The sequence below is a fragment of the Rasamsonia byssochlamydoides genome (genome assembly GCF_041956645.1).
Source record: "Rasamsonia byssochlamydoides strain NRRL 3658 unplaced genomic scaffold VTN77scaffold_102, whole genome shotgun sequence".
NCBI lineage: Eukaryota > Fungi > Ascomycota > Eurotiomycetes > Eurotiales > Trichocomaceae > Rasamsonia > Rasamsonia byssochlamydoides.
This window is the reverse complement of record NW_027192485.1, coordinates 68,555-84,684: the sequence shown is the minus strand read 5'-3', so window position 1 is coordinate 84,684 and position 16,130 is coordinate 68,555. Positions and strand designations below refer to the sequence as shown.

The 16,130-nt window shown below is 48.0% G+C and overlaps 9 protein-coding genes and 1 non-coding gene across 10 annotated transcripts; 6 read left to right on the top strand and 4 right to left on the bottom strand.

The window, feature by feature from the left end:
- Positions 1-107: 107 nt before the first annotated feature.
- VTN77DRAFT_594 (uncharacterized protein) lies at positions 108-427 on the top strand (the record flags this gene model as incomplete). Its single annotated transcript, XM_069422162.1, has 2 exons — positions 108-354; positions 405-427. The coding sequence occupies 2 exons, from the start codon at positions 108-110 to the stop codon at positions 425-427; spliced, it is 270 nt and encodes an 89-aa protein (XP_069273443.1).
- A 359-nt stretch (positions 428-786) lies between these two features.
- On the bottom strand, positions 787-2,451 carry VTN77DRAFT_593 (uncharacterized protein; the record flags this gene model as incomplete). Its single annotated transcript, XM_069422151.1, has 1 exon — positions 787-2,451. One exon carries the CDS (start codon positions 2,449-2,451, stop codon positions 787-789), a length of 1,665 nt encoding a protein of 554 aa, XP_069273442.1.
- A 1,472-nt stretch (positions 2,452-3,923) lies between these two features.
- VTN77DRAFT_592 (uncharacterized protein) lies at positions 3,924-5,037 on the bottom strand (the record flags this gene model as incomplete). The annotated part of the gene is made up of 3 exons (XM_069422140.1): positions 3,924-4,027; positions 4,117-4,444; positions 4,522-5,037. The coding sequence occupies 3 exons, from the start codon at positions 5,035-5,037 to the stop codon at positions 3,924-3,926; spliced, it is 948 nt and encodes a 315-aa protein (XP_069273441.1).
- A 1,200-nt stretch (positions 5,038-6,237) lies between these two features.
- VTN77DRAFT_591 (uncharacterized protein) lies at positions 6,238-6,733 on the top strand (the record flags this gene model as incomplete). Its single annotated transcript, XM_069422129.1, has 2 exons — positions 6,238-6,338; positions 6,385-6,733. The coding sequence occupies 2 exons, from the start codon at positions 6,238-6,240 to the stop codon at positions 6,731-6,733; spliced, it is 450 nt and encodes a 149-aa protein (XP_069273440.1).
- Positions 6,734-7,479: 746 nt separating this feature from the next.
- Positions 7,480-7,984, top strand: VTN77DRAFT_590 (uncharacterized protein; the record flags this gene model as incomplete). The annotated part of the gene is made up of 3 exons (XM_069422118.1): positions 7,480-7,729; positions 7,809-7,882; positions 7,955-7,984. The coding sequence occupies 3 exons, from the start codon at positions 7,480-7,482 to the stop codon at positions 7,982-7,984; spliced, it is 354 nt and encodes a 117-aa protein (XP_069273439.1).
- Positions 7,985-9,133: 1,149 nt separating this feature from the next.
- VTN77DRAFT_589 (uncharacterized protein) lies at positions 9,134-9,554 on the top strand (the record flags this gene model as incomplete). Its single annotated transcript, XM_069422106.1, has 2 exons — positions 9,134-9,341; positions 9,403-9,554. The coding sequence occupies 2 exons, from the start codon at positions 9,134-9,136 to the stop codon at positions 9,552-9,554; spliced, it is 360 nt and encodes a 119-aa protein (XP_069273438.1).
- Positions 9,555-10,064: 510 nt separating this feature from the next.
- VTN77DRAFT_t136 lies at positions 10,065-10,136 on the top strand. The gene has a single exon. It is a non-coding gene; the product is annotated as a tRNA-Arg (tRNA).
- Positions 10,137-10,360: 224 nt separating this feature from the next.
- VTN77DRAFT_588 (uncharacterized protein) lies at positions 10,361-11,296 on the bottom strand (the record flags this gene model as incomplete). The annotated part of the gene is made up of 1 exon (XM_069422095.1): positions 10,361-11,296. One exon carries the CDS (start codon positions 11,294-11,296, stop codon positions 10,361-10,363), a length of 936 nt encoding a protein of 311 aa, XP_069273437.1.
- A 1,953-nt stretch (positions 11,297-13,249) lies between these two features.
- VTN77DRAFT_587 (uncharacterized protein) lies at positions 13,250-13,879 on the top strand (the record flags this gene model as incomplete). Its single annotated transcript, XM_069422084.1, has 1 exon — positions 13,250-13,879. The coding sequence occupies one exon, from the start codon at positions 13,250-13,252 to the stop codon at positions 13,877-13,879; it is 630 nt and encodes a 209-aa protein (XP_069273436.1).
- Positions 13,880-15,089: 1,210 nt separating this feature from the next.
- VTN77DRAFT_586 (uncharacterized protein) lies at positions 15,090-15,519 on the bottom strand (the record flags this gene model as incomplete). The annotated part of the gene is made up of 3 exons (XM_069422073.1): positions 15,090-15,253; positions 15,312-15,446; positions 15,504-15,519. The coding sequence occupies 3 exons, from the start codon at positions 15,517-15,519 to the stop codon at positions 15,090-15,092; spliced, it is 315 nt and encodes a 104-aa protein (XP_069273435.1).
- Between the last annotated feature and the right edge of the window lie 611 nt (positions 15,520-16,130).

Here is a 16,130-nt window from a genome sequence, read left to right as displayed (position 1 = left end):
TCCAGATAATTGATTCAGTCCAAGGTAATGTCAGATAGGCGCGCCCACTGGAAGTTCCACATACAGATATCATCAAAAGCAGAAATGAGGAGTACATGGTTGTTGTGATGCTAAAGCTTGACTGGAATCCGGACGATCACTCGGGCCATGGGACAGGAACCAACTTCCCAGCCTGGACCATCTATGAGACACATCCCCCAGACATCGTCGCCAAATACTCCGTACTCGCCGGGCGTTCCCGTGTGTCGAGCTTTACGTTGCTGATGAGGAGCGCAGTATACATTGGGAGGATAATGAGGTTGACGTTTGTTCCTGGCGATTTGTACACCATGAATGCCCCTGGACTCCTCAAGGGTACGATGTACATACGTGTGCGTTACTATGGTACTGACCATGGCTTGTAGCCAATGGCAATGCCCAGGCTTGACAATACGACCACTGTACACTACTGTACAAATAGAGCATGTGAGAAAGATGCATGTTATAGTTGTTACGCTTCAACGGTTGTATGTATGTACAGAATTCTCATAGTAGACTTAGAGAATGAAATTGGCCATTTCATTATATATGTTCTTATCGCGGACCTTGTGACAACTTTATTTTAATGTGCTTTTTCTTCCTTTCTTCCTTCCTTTTTTAAAAAAAAAAAGGAAAATACAAGAGAAGAAAAGGGAAAGGAAAAGAAAAGTGAGAGAGAAGAGAAAGAAAACCGCCTATATATTTTTTTTTCCTGATCTTTAATTACACGTCAGCGCGCAAAGGATTCATCTGTTGGTCGGGGCTAACTCAGGACGCAACATGCTTCGTAAAGAAATCAACAAAGTCGAAGAAACTCCGTTTATAATGCCTCGTGAACTTTCCGTCAGTCCGATTGACGGCTTGCATGCCATACTGGTTCGCAAAACTGCCAAACTCATTGTTGTCTACAAAACTCCAGGCGAGAGCACCGATCACATTGACGCCGTCTTCATGAATGGCCTTCAGCGTTTCCTGAAGGAAGTTCTGATAATAAAGGGTCCGCTCCAAGTCGTACCGCTGAGCGTCAAGGGACCTTTGACTATCGGCAAACGGGTTGAAGCCGAATTCCGAGATCAAGATCCCCGAAGGTCGGAACGTGTTCCAAACGTAGCCAAGCTGCTGACGCACATACTGCGGCGCGATATAGGCATACGCATTGGAGGCGTCACCCATCAGCCAGCCGTTGGCCTGGACGTTGCTCAAAGTCACGCAAGTGGGCCACAGAGGATTGGAAGGATCGGATGCGCAAGACTCGACGCCCCCCAGTGGTGGAGAGGCAAATTGGGCGACGTACGGATCGAAGGCCCAGAAGTCGACCTTCCCATTGATCAAAGAGAGTTGGTCCTCGGTCAGAGCCGTCAGATTCGGGCCCAGTGTGCTCAGCGCGTCGGCGGGGTATTGTTCACCCAGGAACAAGGGATTACCCATGATTCCAAGAATGAAATCTTGATATCTCAGCGCAGCAGAAACGTGGGACGAATTGGTCGGGTCCAGAGGCAACGCAAGGTTGTTGGCGAATTTCATGGTGATCTTGCCCGTACCCCCGAGTTCATTCTTGTACCAGTCGTAGATCGCGGCGTGCGCAAGCAACGTCGTCGTCAAGTCATTGTACGAGGCGTACATTGATCCAACAGCAATGTTCGGTTCGTTGAAGGTGACCCAGTACGGGACCCTGTCTCCGTATCTCGTCATCACCTGTTTGGCGTAGTATAAGAAATGGGTGGTCAAGGCAGAGACGTCAGCGATGACCGCAGGCGGGGGATCAGCATGCACCAGAGTGACGATCGGCGTGATGCCGTATTCCAGACAGGTGTTGATGAGGTCGTCGTAGTGAGCCAGTGCCTCTGTGTTGATAGGAGAGCCTGCCACGCCGAAGGGAACCACCCGACTCCACGAGATCGAGAAGGAGTAGTGCGGGACCCCAAGGGCCGCCAGTCTCGCGAGGTCTTGTTTGTAGAGGAAATAGTTCATATCAGCGATATTGGAGTCATTGGCCCCGTTGGACGTCCCCAGCGCTCCAATTGTGTCCAAGATACTCGGTCCTCGTCCTTCGATCTGCAGGCCACCTTCAATCTGCCAAGCACTCCCGGCCACGCCCCAGATGAAGTCAGATGGAAGCTTCAGGTCGCTTTGATCTACTGATTGGTCGGGTAGGGCGGGTGGAAAGACCAACTCGCTTGTGGGCACCGGAGTCGGGGATACAGTCGTCGTGAAGGGCGGGCTGTCGGAGAAGGAGAGGTTCGTCCATAACGCTGCATAGGCACTCTGCCCATACTGACCGTCCGGGGTCGAGGTGGCGCGAGGATTGAAAGAGTAGGTCGTATACGTCACATTGGCCGGCAACAGAGTCGATGCATGGCTGAAATGTGGTGCAAACGGTGTTGGGAAAGAGAGAGGCGACTTCAGCGGGGTGGCATACCGGTCCAACGTCATCTGCGTATAGGAGAAAGAGCTCTAACTGTACCCTGCAGCCGGTGCCACAGTGGCCTTGGACGGCGCTGTCGTGATGACAGAAGCATTGGCAGCAAAGCTGTGGGCTAGCAGCCCGACAAGCGTGAAAGAGCTGAATGCAGAAGTCATGACCATATCGCGAGGGTTGCGAAAGAGTGCTTCAATATGTCAATTGCCACAATGAGTCAAAAAGAATTGATTGGGATTAAAGTACCTATTTATGCATGAGTAGCCAAGCTCATCTTGTGCCTCGTCCATTGGGATAGAAAGGTCCAGGAAGGTGATCGAACAAATTATCAGATCTCCACCGAATCCTCCGCTCCTCTGCATATCTTCTACCCGATTAGGCAGGTGAAGAAGAAATTAAGCCGTCAAATTCGCCGCAGCGTTACGCCGAACTCCACTGATTCTCCGAACCTCTGCGAAAAATGTCTCGAACATATGGAGTATAGTTAATCTGTTCAGTTACTCCTCAATCCCAGTCAGGTTAGTTGGAAGATAAATTGTCCCTACCCAGCCTCGCTTCGACAAATAGAAGAATTTTATATTTAGACCATTCCTGCCTATCTGGAGGTTGGTAGAATCAGAAGCAAACCAAGGAAAAGGAATATCGGGGAAAGTCTCATTGGGGACGGCCACACGTGCCAGCTGTAGTTCGCGTAACGACGTCATAAAAGCAAGCAAAACAGTACTCTGTACTACGCCGTGCGGGGGGAAGTCGGTGGATAGCGGGGTTAAACTTGTGGGGAGCGGAAAGTAAATCCATACGGAGGTATCATTTTCCACCAAGTGGCAACGAGCCTTATTGAATAATAGAGATGTTCTGGAGATGAATCCTGGCCCAAATAATAGAAAGGTGGCAATCGGGAGGAGGAACAATCTAGTTTTGACTCTTTTACTACAGGACTTCAAATTAATGCCAAAATCAACTTTGATATAACAGAAATCTTATACTGTCCGTTTATTAAAGAAAAGCATACAATTGCCTACCTAGTTGCTGAGGTCTGATAGTTACAGTCTTAGTCTATAAAAATTCTTTCGATCCCCAGGTGGAGCCAAACCGCCCAAAACCTAGCTGGGATATCTTACATTCTGCGGGGAAGAGGATATACCTCATGAAGCCAAAAGGCATGGAACAGTTAGGTCAAAATGGGATCAGGATTGAGAGACACCTGCTCTTTTTGCACCCTTGCCCATGGCATTATAGTTCTACTAAAACACTAGATCATTCTACAATGCCTATGGTAATTTAATCGTCCACAGCAGGCCTATAATGCTATAGGAAAGAGTGGTATATCTAATATCCCATAAGAGATAATTTGTTTCTTAAGCACCTGTTTAGAGGATATGATTGCCACGGTCGTAGATCTCAATGGTGGAGATGCAGTAAAATATACAGATAAAATTGGGGGGAGACTATATCCTAAAACTTTGAATCACCGAGAGACTTGAGCCTACGTCCCATACTTTTTATACTTCTCATGTGCCTCCTTAATAAATTTAATCATCGCATTAAATGCATCCGTTCTTGTTTTCTCCTCAATCGCGAATGACGGTACTAGAGTTTTGTCATGTCAGCTCATGCACATAACCAGCTCCACTTCCAATGTATAGACGGATTATTGTATAATATCAGATGGATCTCACATTCTAGCCATCCATGCAAACATTTGTCAAATAGTCTGGCCTCCACTTTCCTATCCCCATCTTTCCTCGCGTCCATGTCCTTCCTGAGTCGATCAACAAAGGAGAGCTGTTCCTCAACGAGGATATCGAGGGTGGGTATAATAAACAGCATATCATGAGGCAGATCATCCAGCTGTGCGAGAATCGGATTTAGGCGGGCATCTGTGACTGAGGCAGGGCGTGTTGACGCTACGTAGGCGTCGAAGAGATCGGTGCACCACCCTAGCGGGTCTACTTTAGGAAAGCTGTCTGGTTTTGGTTTCTGCCGCGGTGGAATTCGCAGATCAACCTAGACGGCATGTTGGCAAATAAACCAGTAAACACGCAGATTCAGATTTTGCTCCCCAAATGCCCGGTCAGACTTACTGGAGAATAAGCTGTCACACTTGCCCATATCTTCGCTCCTTTGCGTCTTGCCCACTGTGCAGGCACGCCCAGAGCCAAGTTGGCCCCCGCACTTAAGCCACTCGTTGTCAGTATATTCCTGTCTGCGCCCAATTTCTCTGCTGCGTTCTCCCACAGCCATTCCAGCACATCTTCTGTATCCTCATGTGCAGCAGGATATGGATATCGTGGCGCCGCGCGATAAGTTGCGCTGACAACTACTGCGCCAGTAGCTTGGGCGAGCTGAGCGCAGAAGGGAGCATTGTATTCAGCAAGACCGCCGAGGAATCCCCCACCGTGAAATGAGACATGGAGGGGATTGAGCACCTGTTCTGAGCCATGCTGCTGCTTTGCTTGGGGAGGCGGATGGAATACAAGACAGCGTAACCAGTCCCCATGTCTATTAGGTATCCACAACAGCTGGTACGGTCGCGAGAAGAGATACGGGGTCATTACGAGGCAGTGTGACAGCATGACCATTGGCTGCAGACAAAGCATCCGTCAGCGGTAAGAGAAGGGAATCCCGGGGGCAAAGAGAGCATCGTGGGCGAGGCGAAAGGTGGGTGGGAGGGCACTCAGAACTGGATGAGATAAAGGTCATGACGACGACATCAAGAAACAGGCCTGACGAGGTTTTCTCAACAAGGACAGAGTACACTGTCAGACACTGTAGTTCTGCTGGTCAACGAGCGCGCGAAGCAACTACGGACTGCTCCGTATAGCGCATTTTTGCCCAATTGCTCGGACGCTAAATTCACGGGGCTTACCCATTCCGTATACAAGTAGCTTGCACCGCCACAGATGCTGGATCATGAGATTCAAGGGCTATGTATTGTCACCACTACGGGTGGTTGGCTGTAATACGATAGACTTGAAGGGAGAGTTGGATCCAATAGTATCTATGTAGTCTTTCCATCCGATGGCCAAGCAAGAGCAGTGGGGAAGTTGAAACATATGGAGTATATTATATTGTCAACTCTGCGCCTTAACGTCTATTCATCTGCTTATTTACTGCCAGATTTTGAGCCTCATAAAAGTTTCTATCGCTATATCATAGCGATTTTCAAGATTTAGAATAGTTTTCTTATTCTATTTCCTAATGTATGACTAATTTTTATTCAAGTTTATTATTAGAGATAAATCGCCCTCCGGGATTCCCAGAATAAAATAAATGTCCCAAGTCTCTCTGTCAACATAGGATCAGTATATCTATAGAAACTGCCTTAAAAACCTCATTTTCATAGAGGTATATCTTGTCGTTTGCTTTCGTCCTGCAGCCACGTGATTTCCCCAACTATACCTCCATCCACGTCCAAACTTTTGGCTAAACAAGGTTATCAGCGTTCTCCTGGACGTGATAAATCCTAAATAATCGTGGCTCGGCAGATCAATCATCCCATGCACGACAAGTCCGGATGGAGTAAGTAAATAGGTATTGGATGATTTAGTCTCCTGCAAGGTTGACAGCAACTTATTCTTCGCTACTCTCAGCCTCGTCATCATAATAAAACAGGATTCTTCACAAGACGCTTGGAGAATCCCTACATATTCTCCTTGATGTTGAGGTGTAGGATTGTCTCGTTCAAAAGCAGTCAATGCGGCCGATCTCTCTGCCCGTCGCCCTCAATACGGCAAAGCAAAAGACAGGATACAACAAATACAATGAAACAACCAGAGGAAGCCACGGCAGTCGAGTCAATGTCTGATTCTGCAACATACGCACCACTCCGAGATGCCGAGAACACGATGCTTGAGGACGAGGATGCCCGTAAGCTGCAGGCAATGGCGGTGCAGCGGGTGTTGTCTATGAGTTGTTGGTTCATTCTCCAGACGTTAACATCCAAGATATCGGGATGATGACGACAGGGTTGTGGTCTCACTCGCGTTTGCTGTTATCACAACCTCGCTGGCCGAGTTATCTAGCTCCATCCCGTCGTCCGGAGGAGATGAGTCTATTGTCGCCATTGCGATGTGTCGTCTAACTAGAGTCACAGTGTACCACTGGGCAACCCTTGTCACCGGCCCCAAGTACGGCCGTGTCACCAGCTTCTACAAAGGCTTGTTCAACTTCCTGGCCTGGGTGTTTGCCATCTCGTCGACGTGTGCTATCCTGGGCAACGCGCTGGTGCAGATGTACCTCGTTCAGCATCCTGAGGTGGAGTGGCAGCCGTGGATGGTCTTCGTCGCATTCTAGCTGCTCAACTGGCTGGGCTCCTTCATCCTCTGCTGCGGGAATGGATTCCTGCCAGTACTCAACGTTATGGGGTCGTTTGTGGTCATGTCTGGTGTCTTCATCTCCCTCGTGGTACTGGTGGCTATGCCAAGTTTCATGCCAGCAGTGATTTTGTCCGGCGTACCTTTGTGAACGGTACAGGCTGGTCGAACAGCGGCCTAGTATTTGTGATGGGCCTGCTGGACGGAGGTGAGTATCAGATTAGCTGATTGAAACGGGGTCTCCTCGCCTTCTACCCGGCGAATTTATTGATTTCGTTTCTCAGCACACTCGGTTGGCACCCCCGATTGCACCGCCCATCTGGCAGAACGGGTGCGAAAACAAGAAGTCACCGTCTCCAAAGCGATGTACTTCTAGCTGTGCCTGGGATTTGCTACGTAAGTCTCTTCTTGCTCACCAGACACTTCTGCACTGAGACATTGTATTCGACGGGAAAAGAGAACCGTGTTGATTTGACTTGATCACTAACAGGGCCTTTGCCTACGTGATTGCTCTTCGTACGCCATTGCTGATCTGAAAAGCATCCTGAGTATTCAGTCCAGCTTTCCTATCACTGAAGTCTACTTGCAGGCGACGGGGTCACAGGCGGGAGCCGTTGGTCTGACGTGCATCATACGGCGCGCTGCCAGACAACTTCATCGCCTCTGGCTGAACTTTCTGGGCGCTGTTGCGCAATAAAGCTACACCTTACAGCTCCAACTTTATGCATGTCTCCAAGCAGTGGCACAACCCGGTCCGGGCCAACATGTTGTGTGCCGTGGTCACCCACCGCTGTCGGCTGCATCTACGTCGGCAACATGACAGCGTTCAACGCCTTGATGGGCGCCTTTGTCGTGCTTATGACGATCTCGTATGCAATCGCTATCGCCGCCCACATGGTGATTGGCCGCAAGTCGGACCTGCCGGGACCTTTTCATCTAGGCCGCTGGGGATGGTTGATGAACGTCCTGTACTGGGGTACATCGTCGCCTCGAACGTCATCTCTTGCTTTCCTTCGTTCAGCCCGTTGATGCGGCGAACATGAATTACGTCTCAGTGATCGTGGGCGGGTTCACCATCTTTGTCAGGCTGTGGTGGCTTCTGCGACTGCACCAGAACTATGAAGGCCCGGTGAGTTTTGCTGATTCCTCAGTAAGATGCACTTGAATCAGCCGACATACTGGCTGTCCGTTCCTCAATCAGAATTATATCCCCCAGATCATCGAGGGATAGGATCATGAGGCCAAGGGCTCAACTCCTAGCAGCAAGAGCAAAGAGAAGTCAGATGTACTGAACTCATAGAAGCACCATACAAATAGTGGAGTAATTTTATCTCTATATTTGTAGCAACGTAGTCCTATTCCACGCCTTTACCTGGTCCCCTGATCTTTTTTTAGCATAGATCCATAGCATGCGAGGAGTAAGAGACATCCAGCGAAACGCAGTTCCTCTCTATGTTGGGGATCCAATTCAATACTACACTTCCTCCAAAAAGTCAATTTGGTCTTCTTTGCTCTTTTCATCATCGTCCTGGCGGAAAAAGAAAGAACGGGAGTAAGCCAAAAAGCCACGGAAGAAAATAACCAGAGACAATCCGTTGTCTTTGTACTCAAAGTCTTGGAGGACTCTCTTCCTTTGTCAACTATTTATTATTCTCTTTATTTTTCTTCGCCAGATTCTAATCCTTTCTATACAGGTCTTTGTAGAAGGAATATCCATTTATCCAAAAGCTTGTAGGAAAGGAGAGGGAAGTTGATATCTTTTGTCTGATTCTGGGATTTCTACTGTCAAAGCAATCATACCCCTGAAGGAAACAGCCATCCAAGACAAAGAAGAGAATACAATCGTGTCGACCCTTTCAAGCTTTGGACTTATATTCAGCCTATTTTCTCATCATTCCAGTTGTCTCTTTTAGTCCTATAACCTCAGAGGCCTGGTTCGTAGTCTAAACATGTTTATCTTTATTCGCCTGCTTTGACAATCTCTTATATCAACCCATTCTTTCTATATATTTAAGATACTGAGGATTTCCTTTATTGATGGGCTCGATTCTCGAAGCTCTCCTGCTAATACTTTCGATCAAAGGGTAATCCCATCTCAATGAAAACAAAGATACTATTTGGAATCCCTGGACAGTCTCCGAACAGAAACAGTCTTTGTCCAGCAAGGACCGACAATGTCGAGCCGGCGAAACATTTACCTCTGGTAAAGCTCCGGCCTATAAATCCATCGGTTCTCCCTTGCTAGCATATGGAAAGAGACACGAGCATTTTACCAGCAGTGAACGGGACTCACATTCACATCACACTTGCAACATACTACACCAGACTATACCAGACTTTCAACGCACTTAAGCTTAGACAACTCACTCAGGAATCCAACATGATGGATCGCATTATGCGGAGGATCGACGAGCTCACGTCTTTATTCCGGGACCTTCAGGGGAGATACTACGACTTTTCTGATAAAATGACCGAGAAGGTTGCAACACTGACGAGGGAGAATTCCGCGCTGAAGAAGGAAGTCTCGACCCTGGACGACAACCTTGAGTGTCTAGCAGAGAGGTTTAACTCCTTGTACGACCGCGTTTGTTGGCTCGAAGAGCACAAAGAGTCACTGAGGAGAGAAATCCGGTCGCTGAACGAGAGAAGTTGCAGATAGCGGAATTTCGTCTGTTCCATCAAGTCTGATGATGATGAGCGAAGTTATGTTCGCGTTTGCCAGGGAAGGTGATACGCTGACGATCAAGAACAACATGATTCGGACGAATACGGGGAGGATTTGGTTTGACCAAGGTCGTTGATATATCCTCTAGGTCATCCTCTTGTTATTTTTTTTTTGTGTACTTCTGGTCGATTTATGATGTCCTCAGCACAGAATGAAGACCTTGTCCGTTTAGATAATCACGGAAATCTCTACTCAGTGTGCGCTAGTCATACGTTGTATTAGAATTCCGTTGCATAGAAAATTGCATCTGAAAATTCTACTCCATGCACCGGAAATGAAGAGTTATAGACAACTTGTTGGAGGTAAATCGCCATTAGCTCAACCAGACAAGACAGCACATTATGTGGTAGTGTACCTTCCTATAGTAAGTTATTTTATAAGCTTTTACCTATAAAAATTTCACAGTCACCTGACTTTGTTACCCCCTCCAACCCGCCTGAGCAGAGCGAGGGGTTTAAGGCTTGTTGTTTATAAATTAATCGACTACTATGTCGATGGAAGTGATTCCAATGATTGATAGGCCGTATCTGGTAAAAAGGCAAGGAATGGATTCAAGGCTAGGCTGTCCCTTCTTTTAACAACAATTGGCCGACTGGCCTAGTGGTAAGGCATCCGTTTCCGGTGCGGGAGATCGCAGGTTCGAATCCTGCGTCGGTCGAAAAACCTAATCATTGCCGTTCCGCGCTACCAGTTCTGGAGGAACGTTTTTTTTTTCTTGTTTTGCTTTAAAATTCCCTTTCTTTATCCAACTTAGGACATCGTCATTGCTTCGTATATTCATCATCATATCGTCAGGATAGTTGGTTACATGTCGTTGCTTACTGTACAAATGTACACATATGGAGAGTTCATCCGCTCTTCTGGTCTTTCCACCAGGTTCTTTCAAATCTTGACATACTTTCTCCAGTTATGAACCTCCTGAAATCCCAGCACTTCTCTAATCTTCCGATTGCTCAACGGAGCCTCCCACTCTCCCATCTTCCTCGTAATTGGCACATTGGGACAGTACTTCTTCAGAACCTCCTCCGTCGGAATTTCGGTGGTAATGGTGTCATTCGTCGCGTTGAAAATCTGGAACCCCAGCCCGTCTTTCTGCACGCACAGGTCGCAGATCTGGCCTAGATCCCGCGCATCGATATAGCTCCAGGCGTTCCGCTTGCGGGTCTCCGGGTTCTTGACGAAGCTGGGGAAGTCCGTCTCGTACTGCTTCGGGTCGATCACATTGCCGATGCGCAGGGCATAGATATCGACGTTGAACCGCCGTGCAAAGGTCCGGGCGGTCTGCTCACCGCACAGCTTGCTCAGCGCGTACGAATCCATGGGATCGACATCGTAGTCCTCCTCGAGCGGGAACGAGTGGTAATCCGAGTCGCCCTGCGAGAAGCACACGCCGTAGGTGGTCTCGGAGCTGGCGATGATGATCTTCTTGATGCCCAGCTTGCACGCGGCCTCGATAACGTTGTACGTGCTGACCACGTTGGCCCGGAAGGTCTCGTTGTCCGGCACGATCATGTTGCGCGCATACGCAGCGAAATGGATGACAGCGTCCGGCAGGATGGTCGGCGACTCCTTGCCCAGGTCGCGCTCGATCTCGTACTCGCCCATGTGGAAGTGCGACGTCAGGGCGTTGAAGACCTGCCCGCTGTCCGTCAGGTCGCATTTCAGCGTGAACACGTCCGGGTTGAGCCCGTTGCCATCGGGATTGGGCAGCGGGTTCAGGTCCAGGTTCAGGACCTGATGGCCTTTCGAGAGAAGGTAGGGGATGCAGTGGCGGCCGGCCTTGCCTGATCCGCCTGTGAAGACGATGCGTTTGCCCATGTTGCCCTTTTTCTATGTATGCCTATCTATATATACATGTACTTCTCCTCTCGCTATAAATCAATTGGACGCGGGAGCAGGCCAAAGGCAAATTAATAATACGAGCATGTCCACTGTATTAATATAAAAAAATCGGGTAAATGATATCCCGTTCAATTTATCCCCATAGTGGGGCTTTAACCCTCCATGGGAAACATGGGTGTCATTATCAATCCCGGACCAAATATTATGTACCCCTGGAAAAGAGGGAAAATATTGCTATTAGATGCGAGGTGTACACATCTTAGTCGAGTCTCCACACAAGCTGCCCGCAAGCTGTGTTGGGTCCGCTGAGTCGATTGAGTTTATTTATGTCGCGGAACAGCTATTCAGTCAGAATCCCCCCCTCTTTTCTTTCCCTTGATTAATTTATTAATTTAGTTTTTGTTTCGTTTATTTATTTTCCCGTTTATTTCCTTCACTGTGTACTACGGCGCTACTCAATTGTGAGAACAGTCTATCTCTCTAAAGATATTAGAGCTACTCGTTCAGAATTTGAGAGTAATCCCAGTACGAACTTGACACCCCGCATCATGCGTCTTGAAGTATGCACAGTGCAAAAATCGGTTAAACACCTTCCGAAAGGAAGTCCGAGGTTCCGGCATATTCGAGTTACTATTTCGGAGGCTATGCATTATGGGGACGTAGCAACAGCATTCTATTCGACGTCTTACCACACAGCGATGGAAATTCTTCCTAAATAATTCAGAGAAAATATCTTCGATGTTGCGGATATGGCATCGAATGTTTTCTCGAAGAAACATGAGATTCGCAGGTAATTGGTGAAGGAAGCTACCGTTACTAATGTAATCAATGATAATCCAATCGAGAGAACAAATATTTAAATTAACCTTATTGATCGGTAATCTATTTATCTAGAGAGCTCACGAGTGAACCTGTGCGTCTGGTTGGTATCATCAATTTCTTGGATTAACTATAGAAGAACTAGGGCTCTGCAACTATAAATCCTTCAGCGGGAGAGTAGTTGAGAAACACCAGCTCCAACTTCGAAAACCGATTTTTGATTCCCAGATTTTGCATCAAGCGTGTTGATCCCAGTCTTTCTAGAACACTAGCAGCTTACTATGATTTTCTCTCAGATATCTAGATCTCGATCGGGTTGATTTGCAACTTCATTAAGCTCAGTCGCATTTTCACAGCACCAGCGAGAGTGTAAATAGATAATGTATAAATCCCTGCAGTCTTCCATGCATCAAAGCCCCACGAAGCCCCACAAATCCCAGGATCAAGTCTCAGTGTTCAGCTTACAGAGCAGTGTGTTCTGGAACGTGAATTGAGGAGGAGGTGGATATAGATAGAAGGGATGTTTTCTGCTGACCTTGCTTATTGTTCTTCGCTTTCGATCAGAGTAGTTACATTCCGGGAACATAAATTGAAAAAAGCTTGAAACAGACATATTACTCCCTACAGTGATTTTCTAAGGATAATTCATTGCGAGCAAAATATGTCGCGGATTATCGTGGTTATTGGGGCAACCGGAGTGCAGGGCGGTGCGGTACGTATAGTCTTGTTCTATAACAACAACAACAACAACAACAACAACAACAACAACAGAAAAAAAAGAGAGAGAGAGGGAGAGAGACAGGGAGAGAGTGAAAGATAAAGGAAGAAAATCCAGCAAAAAAGCGAAAAGAAGATTAACATGCCTAGGTGGTGCGAGAGCTGTCGAAAACCCCCGAATACTCCATTCTAGCCGTCACACGCAACCCTTCTAGTGATGCCGCCCGCGCATTGGCAGCCCTGCCCAATGTAACCGTTGTCCAAGCGGACCTCTCGCAGCCATCAACGTTGACTGAAGCATTCAGCGGTGCCGAGGCCGTGTACGGAGTGACCAATTTCTACGACGCCAAGGTGCAGGAAGACACCCTCGAAGAAGCCCGACAAGGCTGCAACATGGCCGACATCGCCATGGAGACGGGAGTAAAACTATTCATCTGGTCCACCGTTCCAAGTGCACTGCTGAGAACGCGCGCCAAATTCGACAGTCCTCGTCTCGTTGAAAACAAATTCACGGTCTCTCAGTACCTCAAGTACCGAAAGGTGCCGCACGTGGATCTGTATCTGGGGTTCTACATGGACAACTGGATCAACTTCGGGCAGATATCCAAGACAGCAGATGGCTCGACGATTGAGATTTCTCAGCCAAAGCTTCACCCTGATGTGAAAATTGGCATGGTTTGGATCGAGCGAGACCTGGGTAGAACAGTGAGTGCGATTCTCGACAGATTCCACGAGCATCCCGACGTGGTCCTGGGGCGATCGTTCTATTGCGTGAGTGGACAGTACAGTACGAATGACTTCAAAGATTGCATCAAGCGTGAAATTGGGTGCGACAGTCGTGTTCTCACGCCATCGACTTCCGGCCTCCGAGATCTTGACATCATGTATGACTATTACAACGTCTGGGGCGTATACCGGGACGTCGAGATCCCTGATCCGACAACCGAGGGGCTGGTTAGAAAGTTCTCCTCTCTGTCAGAGTTCGTGAAAGGTGCTGTCGTTCCGTTTGTGAAGACGTTGTAGTGATTGTTTCTTGCTCAGATTGTATTTTAGTCAAGTGCTTTGGGTCGATTAAGGAACACCCCTCAATACCTAGATAATATGAAAAATATTTTCCAGACATTCACATTCATGCTGGGAGTATAGTATCAACCATCCCCATCATGACATAAGTATCAGTACTGCTGTTTAATGCGAAATGTACATACATACAAGCAACTGTTACCAGACAGATTCTGCCTGGTCTCTGTGTTGAAGACATATCTCCCCGCTCAAATAATGAGTGGCTACGAGAGTTTCTCTTCCTCCAGTTCAGGAAGATAGAAGGCTTTTGCGATCACTGGCAAAAGGAGAAGACCAGACGAGGAAAGCTCTCAACTCTCGCGTCCCCTTCTGCGAACAGTGATCAATTAACCATACTTGAGCAGGGGAGCTAAGCGTATTTTCCCTTCACCGCGATGCTTCTTTTTACACCACTCAGGAGCAGCTTCTGCCACGTTATAAAGAGCCCATCCTTCACTACTCCGTATTCTAATCTACATATGCTCCTGGTCATTCAGATTGTGCATGACGGTAGGATATCAACATGACTATCGGCAGTAATGTTTCAGTAAATGCCATCCTCTTCCGCGAATTGTAACCCAACTACTCCAGAGACCGTATCGACAATACCTGGAGAAGTAAGTCCAATTGGGCATTGTCGATATAGGAAATCCTTTCAGACAGGTAACGTGCGACGGAAAAGGAGGAAGTCGAAACTAATGACAGGAAGAACCTCTTTGCGTCGTTCAGCAGATATATTCTCATTCACTGGAGGGATTCGGAAACGGCGATCAGGTCTTCGCTTTAACAGTCCATAATCGCAAGATTTGATGAAACTGACGGAATGCGCAATGAAGTACTTACGTAGGACGATTGACCTGGATTACGTACAACTGACCTGCAATGCTACCCAAGTGCGACATAGGCGGCAGCAGTTGCATAACGACATGGAGAAGAGCTATTCGCGTTGCGCAGATCTTCAAGGGACTTTGTGCAACTGCTCCATTTCTTCCCATGCCTGGCGCTACAGGAGATGCTCAGGAGGGGTAAATAGCGGTGAACATAATACTCAACGGCGTGCAGTTATACCAAAAAGAAACAGAGAAGAAACGTCTGATGAACAAGCCACGAATTCATTCATTCATTCTTAACTCATGCTATATTCAATATCCGATTCTGTACCCGACAGCAATCAGTACTCTCCAGCCAGCTGCTCCTCGAGCTGCTGCTGAGCGTGGCGCTTAGCGCGCTCGCGGTCGATGTAGTCGAGACCCTTGGTCTCAACCAGGCGGTCGATGAAGGCGCCAGCGAAACCGGCAAGGATCTCCTTCGCCTTGGCGTGGTCATCGGGCTTGCCTGGTGATGTCGTTAGCCTTCAGCTACAATCCTGTCAAGGTGACGTGATAATTCTCACCCTCTCTGGCCAGGTGCTCTTCCCAGGCCTTGGCAGCCTCGTAGGAAGCAGCGCCGGCGATCAGCTCGTGGCTGAGTTCGGCCTTGTGGGGGGCGCTGTTCACTTGGTCGTAGGCAGTGAACTGCTCAGAGTCCTCTGGAATAGCTGTTGTCAGTCTGTATTCACGAGTCGAGGATGGAAGTCTAGACTTACCGCTGAACCAACCCATTGTGAAGATCTTTGGAGATATTGTAAACGTAAGTGTAGTTGAGTAAGGATTCGGAGAAGATGTCTTTTGCGCTGTTCTTGCAAGAGGGAGAGAGAGAGAAGAGTCAGCGCGAGAGAAGGAGGAGTCTTTATAGACGCGGTGGAGGTTGTTGATCGTATTGATCTTGGAGGTTGCCGTCACGCAATCAAAACTACCCCACCGCCCTCGTGAGTGCTGCGCCAATAATGCTGCACCACATATCATGATCCTGCGCGACATTAGGCGTGTGAGGCGCAGTTAAATGACATTCGTCTGTTGATGGGGCTTTTTCCCTGGATAGGCAGTAGTTGCTTTCGGCATCTCCATCCCAATGGCTGTGCAGCAAGCCCTGGTGGAGCTAAGCTTCAGCTAATGCAGGTGTGGAGGGGTAATGAGTTTCAGACCTGTTTACCCCTCCTCGCATTCTGAATCGCTGATAACAATCAGCATGGAGATTGCATCATGGATCGTGCTCGACAGAAAACAAAAAAATGAGCATCTCCAGAATTTAGTTTGGCTATACTATGGTCGAACGACGGCCTGTGTAAAGCATCAGTTACTAACCAATCAATCTATCTCTTGGTGGATCCTGT